Consider the following 17186-nt stretch of genomic DNA (forward strand, 5'->3'; position numbering starts at 1 on the left):
AAATAAAAATATTTTTAATTTTTACTAAAATCTTAAAAATCCTGTGCGTTTCATATTTAGCGGCGTTTCTTAACCTCTTTCACATACTTTCCTCCATGAAATATTTACATTTACTACACGCTTACAATCTCCCTTTAATATTAAAGTTGTTCCACCTTCCACACAACGATTTGCCATCGTTCTCTTTTGATAAACATTATTGGGGTATCGTTTTTATTTTCTGAATCATTGGCGGAACATCCGTAAGCAAGTAAGTTTTTACAAATTTTATCCATTTGAATCCTCCGATTTAATGACTTTTTTCGCATTCTTGTTATTAAAAACGTATCTTTACTAACTGTTTTAATCTTTTGTTTACAGAAATGGGCCGTCGTCCTGCAAGATGGTAAGTAAAATCGTAACTATTTCATATTATTCCGTCCGCCACATTTTAGACTAAATGTTTACGAATTTATTCTTACCGTATTGTTTTTTATTATTGACAAATTTATACTATACTGAAATTAATTCCGTCACTTTTAATACTATTCAACTAATTTTTGGTTCAAGAAACTATTGAAATTAGAACTACAATAATTATGAACCAACACGAAAGTCAGTAAAATATTTAAAAATGTTATTATGTTAATAGTTATCGTTACTGCAAAAACAAGCCGTACCCAAAATCTCGGTTTTGTCGTGGTGTGCCAGATCCTAAAATTAGGATCTTCGACTTGGGAAAGAAGAAAGCTAAAGTAGACGATTTTCCGTTATGTGTACATCTTGTAAGTAATATTTGGTCATAGTTATATTCAAATTTTTCTAACAGTCATTATTAGGTATCTGATGAATATGAACAACTGTCTTCTGAAGCATTGGAAGCTGGACGTATTTGTGCCAATAAATACATGGTGAAACATTGTGGTAAAGATCAGTTCCACATTCGAATGAGACTTCATCCGTTCCATGTCATTCGTATCAATAAGATGTTGTCATGTGCTGGAGCTGATAGGTATGTGATAATTTATTTTTATTGTATGCATGGTTGTTTTCACTGAACCTAATCTAATTAAAATCTTAAAGGACTTATTTGGTATTATAATTATAAATTCATTGCTCTTCATCATTTATAATAAACAAATTTATTACATTTTGGATTTTACTCCTAAACAATGACATTAATTTTTATTTTTTTTGGCTAGATCCATTTTTGTATAGGTTTTAACAATTTTAAATTGAATTAATTTATTTATGCTGAGCATTAAATACATTTTAAGAATATAAGAATATATTGTAAAATCTAAATTCAAGATATAAAAAGATATTCAAAATATATTTTTAAGCTTATGTGTAATTTGCCTTTTTTTTCAGGCTTCAAACTGGAATGAGAGGTGCTTTTGGTAAGCCTCAAGGTACTGTTGCTCGTGTGCATATTGGTCAACCAATCATGAGTGTTCGCTCATCTGATAGATACAAAGCCGCTGTTATTGAAGCTTTACGTCGTGCTAAATTCAAGTTCCCTGGTCGCCAAAAGGTATTTATATGATCTTAATCTAGTACTTTTATATATCTATATTGGATATATAAAAATCAAATTACCATGTTTATTCTTAATTACCAAAGTACTTAACATTTTCATTTCCTAGAAATACTTATCTATGAAAGGTCTAAACTCCCTCAGCAGTATTAAACTTATTATAAAAGCTTATGTTTTGTTCATTCATATTATTTTAATTATCTGACAACATTTCTTGTAAGTAGGTGTGTATTAGTACTAAATACAAGTTAATTTTCTCACGCTTGTTCAATCATATGAATTATTATTATTGTTATATATAATTATGAAATAAACAAGTTGTCATCTTTGTAAAGATTTAGTGCTAATGCTTATAGCAACTTTTTTAATACTAAATTTTTACTTTTCCAGATTTATGTAAGCAAGAAATGGGGATTTACTAAATATGACCGCGCAGATTATGAAACATTGAAAGAAGAAGGAAGATTAGCTCCTGATGGTGCCAATGTTAAATTCCGACCTGACCATGGACCATTGGATAACTGGAGAAAAGTCCAACGGGAACTTCTCGCTGTTTAATTATGGTTTTGATATCTCTTTTATTGGAATTGAATAAAAACAATTTTGTGAACTTGAGAGTTTTATTTAAAAATTTTGAAAATAATTCATTCCATCCAGTAAATAAGTTAGTTTTAAATTTGATGCTTCATAAATTAGTGACGATATTAAAGGTTATGTGTGTTAGTTTGATTTTCCACAAGTGTATAGTGCTGTTGATTAAATTATGTGTGAATTTAGTTTTTACTCTTCATCCTCAAAGATTTCAATTTAGTATTCTATTTGGTTACAAATGTTTAATATCAATTAAAAGTAGTGTATTGTGGTTAAATGAATTTTTGAATTAAAAATTCATTGTTTTTTTTAACAAAAAATAAGTAAAAACCTTGTAACAACTAACATTAATATAATGATCAATAGTATTTCAAGAAGCATTAGAAATCGAAATTTTGAAAAATAAGATAAGCATCACTCATCTGTGTGGAATTAGTCGTCAATAAAAATATATAGTGTGAATTAAATTTTTTTGATAATTTGTTTCATCTGCATGTGCTGTCTCCATGTACAACAGTAAAATCTGTTTCACGCGAGCGAGAACCACTATGGCTGTAGTTCAAATAAAAAAACCTGGTTCTTACCAAAAAAAAAAAAGTAATATAACTGTGTAACTTAGATTTTATTTTTTTGATATCACTTATTCAAATAAAGTTTTATCATAAATGTAACATAAATAACTTTTTGTGATTTTATTATCAAGAAAATTTAAACAGTGTACTATACTCTATAATCTTTTTAGTGTAAATATTTGGTTGCCTTAAGTTTAAACTACAGTCTGAGTGGTTTTTGCATGCATGATAAGATTTTTATTATGTTGTACATTTATAAGACAGACATCATGTGTAGGTAAAGCATCTAGAATAATAGAAATAATATAATGATGTTATATTTACTGAACCATACCTAACTGACCATTGAGCTAATATGTCTCATAAATATATTTAGGATCAATAATTGTTTGATTTTAACTTAGTAGATTCTCATATTACACAAATTCAATAAAATTGTTAAGTTTAAAAAAATATTCTTTCACAATTAAAAAATGTTGAGTTTAAAAATTTCCTTGCAATGATATAATTTAACTTCATATGATGACAAAGATAACCAAAATTTGTATATTATAAAGAAAACAACAATTTTTTAACTTTTATTGAAGAAAAATATATTTTACAATTTAGTAGTATGATGCTTAGAAATTTGTATTTCTTAGTATCTGTAAAGAATTACTATATACATTTTAGATGATAATTAACCATACATTATCCAATAAAATATACAACACTAACCACTATTATCGAGACTGGTTCAGTGAAATGGAGTTTCTAAAGAACAGATATTTGTAAGGCTATGAAATATTCTCTTGTGGAACAGAGTATACATTTATAACAGAACAATTACATATATGTACTAAAATTTGATATTGCAATTTACCTTGACATCTCAATAGAATATTTTTTATTTAGAAATTGTTACATAATTTTTAATAATGTACATAATTACTGAACTAAATATTGGTATAATTTACCTGATTCCTGATAAAATGACTAGTAAGTATATATTTTTTAAATTTATTATTAATATTTAATAATTTAGAACCCCACTTAATGAATTCTCAGTGTTTCAAGTAACTTAATCTTAATTATATTTATGTATTTAAATTTATATAATTTAAAAGCTAAATATCATTTCCTAAACTTATCATGATTATTTTAAAGTATAAAAATATAAAAATACAATTATATTATTTAACATTTTATTTTTATTAAGATCTCAATTCCAGATTTTCCAAACACAATAATTTGTTAAGTAACAACAAAAAAAGGCAATTCTATAATTAATGATTAAGTACTTAATAGTTAATATACAATAGTTATTAAAAATATATAATTTATGTATAAACTATTATAATACAAAAATAAACATATTTGTATTTGTTTTTAAGAACAAATAATAGGTAACATTTCAAAATTACTTAAATGTTGAATTTTTGATTTTGATTTTATTAATATAAAAAGTATTAATTGTTGAACAATTAAGATAATATTTTGCAAAAATATAGATAATGTCAAAAATTAATGTAATAGGATTTGCTTATAGCCATTTATATTAATTTTAATTATAAATAATAAGAATTAAGTAGTTTGTTCTGGATGGTAACATTCTAAACTTACAGTACCATATCTTGTGGTTGAGGGTGATGAGACAAAAACTGAATTTGGCTAATTATAAAGGTTTGAAAATATTGGATTAAAAAAGAATCTTAATATTTTTTTAAGTTGCCAAAATTGGTTAATAAAGATTAAGTTTGCATTCTGTAAAAAAAAAAAATCAAACAGTTTATTAACAAAATAGATTTTTGTTATAAAAATTTACTTACTATGCTATTGGTTGCTTAAAACTATGTTAAGTATTAACAAAAAAAAAAAAAAATTGTAAAATCCTAAATTATGTTAATCATATGTCAACAGATTTGTTCAAATGTACAATTTGTGTACGACTAGATATTAATATTTAATACTGTGAAAAATATTTGTTTTAAATGTGTATGGTTAAAATTGACAATAATTGGGAACACAACAAATTAGTTAAGTGCGGACTGATATGTAAACATAACAACATTGTTAGACAGTATATACTGCTAAAGTATGAAACACTTTTTTGAACTTTTTTGTGGTGTTGATTTGATTGGTGGTCTTTCAGATAATTGAAACCTTCTTACAATTCGGACAAGTTCATGGAATGATTGATCAATATTCATCCCTGCTTTAGCACTGCATTCAATGTAAGGTATTCTCAGTTGCATGGCCATATTTTGTGCATCTTGTATAGAAACCTTTAATAAAATAATTGTTTCATTAAATTTAATTTTTTTAACAACTTTTTTAACAAATAAAATGTACCATTCTTTGACTACTTAAATCTGCTTTATTTCCAACCATCAGCATTGGAAATTCATCCCTATCTTTAACTCTAAGTATTTGTCTGTGAAATTTTTCCATCTCATTGAAACTAGTTTTATCTGCTACAGAAAACACTAACAAAAACCCTTCACCTGATCTCATATATTGCTCTCTCATGGCACTAAATTCTTCTTGTCCAGCAGTATCCAAAACTAAATAATCATAATGAAATAATTGTTACAAATTTTAATTATTCTTTCATTTTTTTTAAAAATATTTACTATCTAGTTTTGCTGGAACATCATCAACTACACATTGTTTTGTGTATGAATCTTCAATTGTTGGATCGTAGTCTGTCACAAAATATTTCTAAAACATTTTTTGTTATGAAAAACATTGAAGTATATTATGCAAAACTAAGTTCTAATAAAATAAGCTATAAATAATGATTTACCCTTAAAAGTAAATTAAATTTTACACTACTACTTAATAATACATTTTTACGCTAGTAAAATATACTTTAAATTAACTGACACTAATTGCATTATTTACTATAGTATAAATTCTCAATCATCAGAATATTTCAATGATGATTTCATAAAATGTATTTCAGTTTTTACGATATAGTAGTAAAAAATTATATTGTTGATATTGAATTGAATATAACATAATCATGTTTATAGTATTGTTGTATGATATACATATTATTTAAAATATGGTAGTAATAATGTCACATAAAAATCTATATATAAAAATAATTACTTGATCAAAAACAAGATTTTAGTTTTTAGTAGTTATGGATATAAATAGAAAAATATGGTACTATGATTTTTACAGTTGACATCAATGACCTCATTTTTATCGTTTATTTAAACCACATCTAAGCTATATATTCATTAAATTATGATAATAACATTTTTTTTAAATTTTATATACTGTAATATTGTATACATAGTAAATCCATATAAGGAGTTGTGAATTATCTGTGTGACTGTGTAGGTATAATGATGTACCTTGAATTGGACCCACTGGCAAGGCAATGTTCACACCCACATGTTTTGCAATTAGTTGTTGCAATTTAACTACACATTTTTGGTAACAGTCACATCATTATTAGATCATACAAAAATTGGTTTTATCTTTTTAACATTATATATTTTGCTACTGAATGTATTTTTGATAAACAAAATATTATACTTTAAATAAGTTTTATTAATTTATAAATGGTTATTGAACTTATATATCTACTTAGGAAATTACGTTTTAGTGTTACTACAATTTTGGTAACAATATTAATTGTGGAAACCAATTTTATAAATCAAATTAAAAAAATTTTCTTAAAATTAAATAAGTAAACTATGAAAATGTATATTATATTAAAAATAATTATAGTCATAAGTAGAATAAAAAATGAAAGTATAAGCAAATACAAAGACAATTTTGATAATAATTTTAAATTGTATAGTATAATTATAAATAAAGAATAATTAAATTTAAATTACTTCTATCAAAATAATATATCATATTGAAAATTATATGTCTACTTGATATTAATTTAAATAATAAGTAGGTACTTATGACAATATCTTATTTGATTTGAAATCTTTTTCCCATTAAGTTTAGCAAAAATATTATTAAATAAAAATCCTACCAGATTAAGTTAATTCATAAAATAATCACAATTTGTTATTATTTTACATTAGTGATGTATTTATTATGTATTTTGTAATGAGTAAAATATTTGTATCATGACAAATTTATAATAATAAATCAAAATATTTATTTATAATACTAAACTGTGTTGTATAGATTATAATTTTTATAATAAAAAAAAATCAAAATATATTGTTTATGTGTATTAACATTAAAGTCAATAAGTACTAAACAAAAAAATCAGGTTTATGGTTCCATCATAATTAATATGTACATAAACATTAAATACTCGATGTTGTCTATTTCAGTATCGTTAATAAAAGTACCTGTATAAATTGTATGGTAATTGCAGATTTCCCAACACCACCGCCTCCGACAACAACTAATTTGTAGTTCTGATTATAATTAGGACGATTCATCGTAATGCGAAGTGGTATTTTCACTCGATTGAATTTTATAAAATAATATACAAATTGAGGAAAATAATCGTAGTGCGAACGCTATAAAAATTAAAAACCGTTTCACATACTATAAATTTGAGAACTATGACAGGTACAAATATGGAATCTTAACGGAAGCATAGCAGTATATCACGACCAATGTAGACTACTAAACACTAAACAGTAAACGCGGAGTGCGGACCCCAATGGGCAATGAGCAAAGTACCAAACCCAACCGACGGAAAAGGAAAGAGAGCGAAGACCAACAGCTGTCAAAACACTTGTGAGTTGTGACACACTCCGTCTACTGCTCGTGTGACACAAACTTTGCCTGTATGCCAAATAAAAAATACTTTAACAAATGGACACACTGTGCAGTGTGCACATTTTTACTTTTCACTTTCTTTAACGATTATTCAAGGCCGTTTATCTATGGTCAATGAATTAACTTAATAGTTAATACTTATGCTTCTGTAATATTATATCTGATCATGTCTAGTTTTAATCTTTTATACGAGTTCACCATTACTACTGACACCATTTACGACTACACAGAGTTTAATGGTTCTGTGGTGAAGGACAAATGATCATAGCTTGCTATTTTTTATATTAGCTTATCCATTTTAAATTGTTTGATATCTAAATTCAACGCCCTAAAAATAAAAAAGGACGGAAGCGCCTAGTCAATAGAAAAGAGTAATACCATTGAATAGATGATAGACATGAAATGAACCACTTAGGCAAATGCAAAACGTTGATTACTGAAATAAAAAGCAAATATGCGTCTATGCAACTAAAAACTAATGCAAACAATTTTTTTAAGTAAATTATTAGCTGACAGCATGCTATGTGCCTATTCTGTGTCCGTGCCCCGTGGGCGATCTCGAATTATGTTATCATTAACTATTGATAAGTTTAGTTATTTAATCAACCAAGGTCCAACTATATTTAGAGGTTAAACCATTACCGCAGTAACGTGGTTTTGACAATAAAGTTTTGTAAACGCACTACTTATTCCTTAACCTATACTGTTGCTAACTCCTAACATATCTGCCATTTGGTTTCACGTCGCACGTGAAAAATTTGTTCGCGTTGTTTTTAATATTAATATTCCATTATAGTTTTATTAAACTAAAATGGCACCCAAACATGGTTTGTTCAACAAGGTATGTATTAAATGTTTGACAACTAACATTAAAGGCCGTTTATATTGTAATATGTTCATTTTCTATCACTGTTTTATGGTTATCTTTTGCTCTTATATTTTGAGCTACGTATTACTAGTTAAATTATAAAATTCTGTTCAATTTCCTATCATTTACATGATTAATTTAATTTAATACCCTAGATCCTAGCAATTTTTTTTTGTGTTTTAGTTATTATTAACATTTAGTTGATACACGTTCCATTGCATCAATTTTCTTTTTCATTTACTGTATAATATGTTTATTACTTTTTAGCGCATTTACATAGATGCAAAAGAACATTTGCTTGGAAAGTTGGCTTCATATGTAGCCAAAGCAATCCTGCAAGGAAATAAAGTTGTTGTTTTCAACTGTGACAAAATAAACATTGCTGGTAGTTTTTACAGGTTTGTAAATTATTTGTTCTGTAGATACTTGATACTTAATACTTATTTTTTTGTTTAGAAACAAGATTAAGTACTTGTCCTTCTTGAGAAAGAGATGTAATGTAAACCCAGCTCGTGGACCTTTCCATCACCGTGCTCCCAGATGTATATTCAGAAGAACTGTTCGTGGTATGTATTTTTTTTTTTTTTTTTTTGTATTAAATGTTTTAGTCCTACTAGTTATTATTTAATTTAGAGATAGACGATTCAAAATTACTTGAGCAACCATTATTTTACAACTTAAAAATCTAGAATGCCAAAGAATGTAGAGATAAAAATTAAGGTCAACATTTTCTTTTGGTTCGTATCATGTTTTAATGTTAGAAAAATATACAAAATTAAAATGCAGCTAAGCATTCCAATTATATAATATAATTTAAAAATGTAGCACGTACCTTTTATAAAAAGTATGAGGTAGTCAGTTGCACATATCTTATTTAATATTGATATTATTAATTTAAGTTATACGAAGTTGAATAATACTATTTTACTCAAAAACCTTGATTTTAAACAACCTTTTTTTATTAATTTTACTTAAGCATGTTAATGGAAATTATTATTGTGTATAGCTCTTTTATGATTTCAAAATAATATCCTTACTTACATTAATTGAGACTTGTCTTTGAAAATAAAATGTTGATGAAAAGAGATATATTACATTTATTGAATTTTATTGTTTGATTAATATTAATAATATTAACTATTTTATAATAAAATGAATAGATTAATAACGAATAGCCTAACTCCATTTATTAACGTGTGTTTTTAGAGTTTTATTGTTTTTTGTATTATATTAATACAAATAATATTCTAAATAATTGTGTTCGTGATTGTGTTAACATAAACAATATAAATATTAAATTATTATTTAAATTGTATTAAAACGTAGAATAGTTTTGATTAAAAAAATTAATATTTTAATTATTATACATTCAGCTATAAGAATCAGGATATGTTTTCTATGATTTTCAAAAATTATTAAACCTTACTTACATTATTTGAACTAAGTTAATTTATGAAAAAAAAATAATGTATTATGAGAAACATAGTTCTTATAAATTTAATATTAATGTTAAGTATTAGTTTAACTCTTTAATGATTATTAAATAATTCCTTACTTACATTAATTGAAATGAAAACCGTGAAAATGACATTAATATGAAAAGAGTTATAACTAATTAACAGTAAGTCTTAAATTCATTTTGATAATAAGTTATAAAATATTTTTAAAACTTATTCTTCTATGATTATTAATATTTTTACCTTACCTACATTACTTGAGGTTATTATCATATTCTATGAAATATTTTGTTAATGAGAAGACAATTAAATATTAATTGATTGCAATATCATAAATTATTTTAATAAACTATAATTTTAATCTAGATAAAGCATATTTAACGTCATAAAAAACAAAAACTAGTTATAAGTACATAAAATATTTACATAGCAATACTTCTTTGTTAATTGCTTTTTCAAATTATTTTATTTTCTATTTATTTTTAAATTTATATTTTGATATACTTAAAAATTATTCTAAAATAAAATATATTTATATTTTTAAGTTTTATTAAAAAGATTCATGATGTATTGGCTTTTATATTTAACCATTAATGTATAGTGATAGTTTAAACGTCTATTTGTATTTGGCTAATATGGAACTTAACATTTAGTTTATGGCGATTATAATATAGCTATAAAAGAACATAATATTATATTGTCAATAAATATTGCATTATAATACACATTAAATAAAATATTATTACTAATAATGATAAAAATTTTAAGTACTATTCAAATTCTTATTTTTTAATTATTGTTTGATATTTTGATCAAATATCTTTTAAAATTTACAAACACATAAATAACATTATAATGACATACTTATTTATTCTTTGGCATTTTAGCTAAAAATTATAAATTATTTCAATTCCAATCAAAATAATCAATAACCTTAACTGACAAAATTGAAATAACTTAATATAGATTCATATTTTAAAAATATAAAATGTTGGCTAGTAAATAATGATTACATCATATTAACAGTTAAACTTAGTTCTATATTAACTAAAAAGTATTTTAATTTTTTTTTTCAGGTATGATCCCGCACAAAACAACACGTGGACAACAAGCCTTAAGACGTATGAAGGCATATGAAGATATCCCAGCTCGTTATACATCTCAAAAAACAATGGTTGTACCTTTGGCTATGAGAATGTTGAGTCTACAACGTGGACGTAAATACTGTGATGTGGGTCGTTTATCACATGAAGTTGGATGGAAATACCAACATGTAGTCAAAGACTATGAAGCTCGCCGTTTGGAACGTGAAGCTAAGCGTGCTCAGCGTTTGAAGATCAGACATGTAAGTTAACTCTTAATGATAACTAATATTAATATTTTATGAGTATTGTTATTTATTTTTAAGATCATTTTTTTTAAACACATCAAATATTCTAATTTATGCCTGAATATTGATTTTAATATTGATTTAAAATTTATACTTTCATTACGTTATGTTTATAGTTATTTTTTTTAAATGTTGTGATTTTATATTTCTTTACTACAAAGTGAAGTTTATTATTTTTTATCTCTGAAATTAAAGTAGGCCATTTTTGAGATTATTAATCTATTCTCATTCAATTTTTTTTTTTAATTTTTAGAAATTGACCAGAGAAGCCAACAAGAAGGTTAAGAAAGTAGTTGAACCATACAACCAAGTCCTGAGGGATAGCGGTTACTATGTTCCAGCTTTAGTTTGAGATGGATTTTTGTGACAATAAAAAAAAAATAAACAAGAAATGTTTGTAATTTGTCTTATATATTTCAATTCCTAGCATCTTATAATGAGTTGCTTAAACAATAATCATTCTACTTAATTTATTTGAATGAAAAATAAATAAATGATTTTATTGTTGGTATAATTTAAATTAAAATATTTGTGGTGGTGATAATAGCATATGTACATACAGCTACACGTCCCACATAATTTCATGCTAATATATTCATTTAATTTGTAGAATTTATAAAACAATTAAATTTCAGTCATTTTTTTTATGAATTTAATTTTGAAAATTTTAGTCATTAGTTGTGAGATCTTTTCTAATGTGGTAGAGGTTCCCAAACATTTTATGGCAGGCATGTCAAACTCAAAGTATCAGGGGGGCCAAATATATTAAAAAGTTTACTATTTGGGCCGCACATAAAAATTCAGCAAAATATTAAATATTTTGTACAAATAATTAATCTTTGTTTTATAATCTATATAGATATAAATATATATAAAACCATCAATAATTCATATTCGATTATGGTTTATCAGAAGCATTGATAATCAATGTCAGAAGATAAGACAGTATAATAATGTACCAAATAAACCACTCTAAGAATCTAAAATAATCGTTACACAACATTAATATTTATTTTTTTTGTCCATTAATATTGGTAGCCACGGACCACAAAAAAATGAGCCACGGGCCGTGTGTTTGACATACCTGTTCTATGGCATGATCCATTTTGGAAACTCTAAATTTTTTTTGTCTTGTGACCTTTTTTTTCAATTTCAATGACCATATGTCGAAAAAACTGTATTATTTAAAAAACAACATAACCTGTTGCTCATAGTTTAGGAACCTTTGTAGTATGCTATGTTTTTGGAACATGTATTCTGCTATGTATAACTTAGTTGATAAAAATCAGGTAGCTAGTAAGACTATATCTAAATATATCCAAAAATATATTATTCATAGAAGTATTTAATATCAATATAGATAACTTAGAAGTTTAGAAGTTAGGTGATAAAAGTTGATTAAACTATTCATTAGTTTTAATACATGTAACTAAAACTAAGAAATGAGCAAGTTTTAAATAGTTGCCTACACACTTGTGGTAAATAACGAGTAAACATTGTTGAATAAGTCAGTTTATTGTAAACACTAAATTTAAATTTAAATTCAATCATATAAATCATTATTATCATTGCATATAAATGATTTCAGACTAAAGGGTTTGGAAAGTTTGTCAGTCTATGTTAATAATTGTAATTTATAATTATGTTGGTAAAATAATAATTTACTTTATTTGAATATTGCTATTGTTTTGCTTAATTTTTAAGAAAAACATTGAATTATCTTGGTATGAATATTTAACTAATATATTATATACCATCCTTGAGCCAATGCTGTATAAATAGCCAATAGCTTAAAATTTATCCAATATTTTGAAAATTTCATTGTGTATAGTAATAATTTATATATGTATGTTAATCTTAATAATTCCCACCAATAATGTTTTTAAATAACATTAAAATGACTAAAATCGTTGTTTATTTATTATATTTTTAATTTACAATAGAAGAAACTGCCAAAACCCTTTATAAACGTTTCCGCTCCCGATTGACAAACCACTCCAATCCACTAATCTCTGCCATTGATTCCGTCACCATTCTTGGTAACCCTCCTCGTCGACTGATGAGAAAGTGGTGTAGTAGAGACTTAAATATCAATTAGCTAAATATATAAGGTAAATTTAAATTCAACCTAATCATGTCATAAAGTGTCGTCATTGGGTGGCTGCTTTTATCACGATTATGTCAAGCTATATTATATATTAACGCATGCGTACTTATTGTAATAATTTATTTACAGGTTGTACGCTTTAAAATTAAAAGTTATAAAGAAAAAAAAATTATTTTTAATTTTGTCCAAAATTACAAATTTAAACAACAAGTACATATCAATGATTATTAATTTGTTATAATTTAAAAATATTGTTCGCAAGGTCTTAAGACTTTTATGTATTTATATAGTGAAATACATTTATTTATAGATAATAGAGGTACCTAACCTATTCGAACTGTTAACTAATTCATATTTTTATAATAAAGTAATATTGACTTTATGGTTATTAACAATTATATACTATCGTAAAAATATATATTGTTATTATAATAACTATAGGTATTAATAATATTTTAAAAAACTGTGTTTTCGACAAAAATTAAATCAATTACTGTGTTCCGTGCATACATTCAGCAATCAAATATTTAATAATTTAAATAAAAATATATCAATGAACATTAGGTAATACAAGCTTAAAACAAAGTATAAGTTTGGAGAGTAAAATAGTGGTTAAGTAGTTGAAAGTGTTCAGGTCATAACGGCTATGGTACATCTGATAATGCTGCTTCCTGGGCTCCTTTATAAATGGAATATGTTCCTTATTATGACATCCCACGTCCTTGCATTTTGTAGGTATCCTTGGAGTTGTTTTGATATTTATTGTATAATAACAACCTCCTGAATGCATTTTACTCCTAATTGTCAACACATACCAGTGTAATCTCTTGTTGCATAAAGGTGACCTCGATGATGCAGTTGCACCTTAATCACTGACACGTGCAAGGAGTATATTATTATAATATACACCAATATTTCGTAACTTGTGACAACCGTAATATAATTTCTAGTTAAATAAAAAAATAATGAAAAATTGTAGGCTTATAAACATATTGAAATACAAACCAAATTTAAAGTCATACAAAACAGTAAATAATAACAATATAATAAAATACTATTGGATGATTCTGAGTCATATGTCGAATTTAACAGGAGATGACTACTACCACATTCAAACAAAGGTTTTGACAACATACTTAATTCAAAAAGATTTATCGATGTGCCATATCATAGTTATGTAACAATATTACATTACATAACATAAATCATTTAAAGATTTTCAGTTTAGAAATATTCAATAAAATATTCAAGTATGAACTGGGCCAAGGATATAAGTATTACTTATGGTGGAGATTGGAGGGCTTAGTTCCCTCCACAAAAATAAATCAAAAAACCCCCAATATTATTGAATATTGTTCAAAATATTAAATAGGTATCTATTTTGCGAAAATGCAAAGAAAGATTTAACACCCCCCTCCCCCGAAAATTCAATCAAATATCCAACTATGATAAGTACTAATGCTTATTAATCTATAACCACTTCTAGTATTATAAAAGGTTGAATTAACAGGTCAATGAAACGTTTTAGATTATTATAATTTTTGTTGATCTACGCATTACTGTAGTCAAATTGCCTATACATTGCGCCGAATAAGTCTTATACTCAAATAATGTCATATTATATCTTTTATATATAAATAAATCTCGTATTATAACAGAAAATGTTTGTCATCAAACTCCTCCGAAACGGTTTAACCAATTTTCACAAAATGTTGTGTGTATATTTAGTAGGTATGAGAGAGTAATGCATACTATTTTTCATTTGAAAAAACAATTATAAGAAAATAATATATAGGTACTCAAGCAAGACCGGAGCGAGTCAAAAATGTCTACCGGGAAAATAGAAAAATCAGCCCACTTAAGAAAACCTATAAAAACAACCTTAAAAAAACATGTACTTCCACATAAAATGATTGTATATTATTTTAAAGATTTGAATATTTAAAATTATTATCAAAAATTAAAAAAATTAGAAATTGGTTAATACAAAGAAATGTTATCATTTTTATTTGAAATACATATGTTTAGGCTCCAGAATACACATTAATACATATTAAGAAATTTGTTAAGGTTTTAGCTTTTTTGCGAAATTGTGTCGATTATGATTTCATTATCCATGCAACGTCATCAAAATATCAGATTCAGCAGAAATAAGCATAAATGATGCCATTGGACAGTTTTCTAAATTCTAATACAATCGTATTAGAAAATGTGTCAATATCTGTCGACAGAATGAGCCTTAACCAATGAACCTAAAAAAACACGTCCTTACAAATACAAGCGGGCCACCGGGAAACTTCTGGTATCCAGCCTGCCCCAGCTCAATCCTGTACTCAAGGAATTAATATATTAATTTTCAAACACATACATGTATTGAAATATTGTACACGATTACCAACGGTTAAAATTGCGCGTTGTAATTGTGTATATTTCATTATTCAAATAAATATCATTGATAACAACGAAAAATCAATTACCTGATAAGTTTGAAAGGATAATGATGAAACCCTTAACAACAACTGCTTTTTTGTTGTCGCCATAATGTGCACTTTTTAATTGTTTTAATTAAAAATATTCTATGTTTATTCATTTATATGTGCGTGTATTATTAAGCTCTGTACTCGTGAAGAAAAAAAAAACAATAAACTATTAGTTATTACTAAGTTACAGAAGATACACCATATTTTTATTATTATTATTATTATTATTCATTATTTATCTATTTATTTATTTCCATAATAATAATAAAAATGAAAAAAAAAATAATATTTAAAACATAAGTGCAATCGATCAACTAAAAATGAAACGTTAGTGATATCGTCTTGGAATTATAGGCCAAAATATTGAAAAAATAAAAGTGAAAAGAAAAATAGCGAAAAAAATAAAAGCTAAGTTTATATAATTACGAAATCAAAAATAGCGAAAAAATATTATTATATAAGTAATAAGTACAAGTATAAAAATATACCTAATATAAAAAATTATTCACAAAATCAAAGTTACATTTGTAGAGTTAAGTGTTGTAACTTGTAAGCGATACCTTTTAAATAATTAATGTTGTCGTTAGTATTGTAAGATGAGGTTAAATTACGTATTTTTTTTGAACAATCTTTATATTTTTTTTTTTTATATTTTTTGGCACCAGCAATGAACTGTTCCTGTTTAATATCCTCTAAATGTTGTTGATCTTTCAATACATCGATAAATGTCCATAATGTTGGATGATATGCACCTAAAATAGTTAATATTACATTATACATTATATTGAATTAAATATATAAATTTAATAAAATATTTTAAAAACTAACCAAGTAATGAACTAAAATCTCTATGCCAACCCTCTACTGCATTGTTAGTCCTTGGCAATAAAGTACTTGCCGATTCGTAACAATTCCATAAACTTATTGAATACTTTGGTAATCTACGACCTTTTCTTCGACCCATTGGGCGGCCTACCCAGGTGTCTTCAAAGTAGTCAATAAATGGTTGTAAAATTTTTTCGTTATCTGTATAGTATTGTGAATCTATTAATTCTTCAAACGCATCCATCACATGATTTTCTGGTACATATGCTAATGCTAATAAGAGTCGTATCTGTAATGAAAATGTCGAATCCGATATATATTTTTGGGCCATATGTTGAATTTGTTGTATTTTACGCCAAATACATTGGAAAAAATGGAAATGGCATCCTTTTTGTTTTAAATTTGGAAATACTTCTTTAAATGCATTAATTGATGCTATTTCAAAATCTGACATAATTAATTTTGGTGATAAAGTTGATTTAATTTTTTAAAATTGATTTAGGTGGTATACATATGTTTTTTGTCATTTATTTGGTAATAAAGCGTAAACAGTAGGTATCAACGAATTGGCTGTTAATACATGTATTGTGTAAATTTGAGTAAAAAATGTCAGAGTGCACTTAAATGTACC

General features: G+C 25.5%; 4 protein-coding genes across 5 annotated transcripts; 2 read left to right on the forward strand and 2 right to left on the reverse strand.

Moving 5' to 3' along the window:
- Positions 1-158: 158 nt before the first annotated feature.
- Positions 159-2126, forward strand: LOC112597938 (60S ribosomal protein L10). The gene is made up of 6 exons (XM_025344194.1): positions 159-250; positions 361-385; positions 632-764; positions 819-991; positions 1351-1513; positions 1907-2126. Exons 2-6 carry the CDS (start codon positions 363-365, stop codon positions 2072-2074), a joined length of 660 nt encoding a protein of 219 aa, XP_025199979.1. The 5' UTR covers positions 159-250; positions 361-362; the 3' UTR covers positions 2075-2126.
- Positions 2127-4173: 2047 nt separating this feature from the next.
- Positions 4174-7393, reverse strand: LOC112597943 (ras-like protein 2). The gene is made up of 4 exons (XM_025344200.1): positions 6990-7393; positions 5292-5379; positions 5011-5222; positions 4174-4943 (listed from the first exon to the last, which is right to left on the reverse strand). Exons 1-4 carry the CDS (start codon positions 7080-7082, stop codon positions 4749-4751), a joined length of 588 nt encoding a protein of 195 aa, XP_025199985.1. The 5' UTR covers positions 7083-7393; the 3' UTR covers positions 4174-4748.
- A 737-nt stretch (positions 7394-8130) lies between these two features.
- Positions 8131-11544, forward strand: LOC112597944 (60S ribosomal protein L13a). The gene is made up of 5 exons (XM_025344202.1): positions 8131-8269; positions 8564-8694; positions 8753-8862; positions 10830-11098; positions 11397-11544. The coding sequence occupies exons 1-5, from the start codon at positions 8240-8242 to the stop codon at positions 11493-11495; spliced, it is 639 nt and encodes a 212-aa protein (XP_025199987.1). The 5' UTR covers positions 8131-8239; the 3' UTR covers positions 11496-11544.
- A 3690-nt stretch (positions 11545-15234) lies between these two features.
- Positions 15235-17015, reverse strand: LOC112597963. Of its 2 annotated transcripts, XM_025344234.1 has the most exons (3): positions 16559-17015; positions 16291-16482; positions 15235-15865 (listed from the first exon to the last, which is right to left on the reverse strand). In XM_025344234.1, exons 1-3 carry the CDS (start codon positions 17007-17009, stop codon positions 15837-15839), a joined length of 672 nt encoding a protein of 223 aa, XP_025200019.1. In that variant the 5' UTR covers positions 17010-17015; the 3' UTR covers positions 15235-15836. The 2 variants fall into 2 exon arrangements, with proteins under 2 accessions (XP_025200019.1, XP_025200018.1); XM_025344233.1 differs by lacking the exon at positions 15235-15865 and having other exon boundaries at positions 16233-16482.
- Between the last annotated feature and the right edge of the window lie 171 nt (positions 17016-17186).

Source organism: Melanaphis sacchari, unplaced genomic scaffold (genome assembly GCF_002803265.2).
Source record: "Melanaphis sacchari strain LSU unplaced genomic scaffold, SCAv2.0 Contig44_pilon_pilon, whole genome shotgun sequence".
Classification (NCBI taxonomy): Eukaryota; Metazoa; Arthropoda; class Insecta; order Hemiptera; family Aphididae; genus Melanaphis; species Melanaphis sacchari.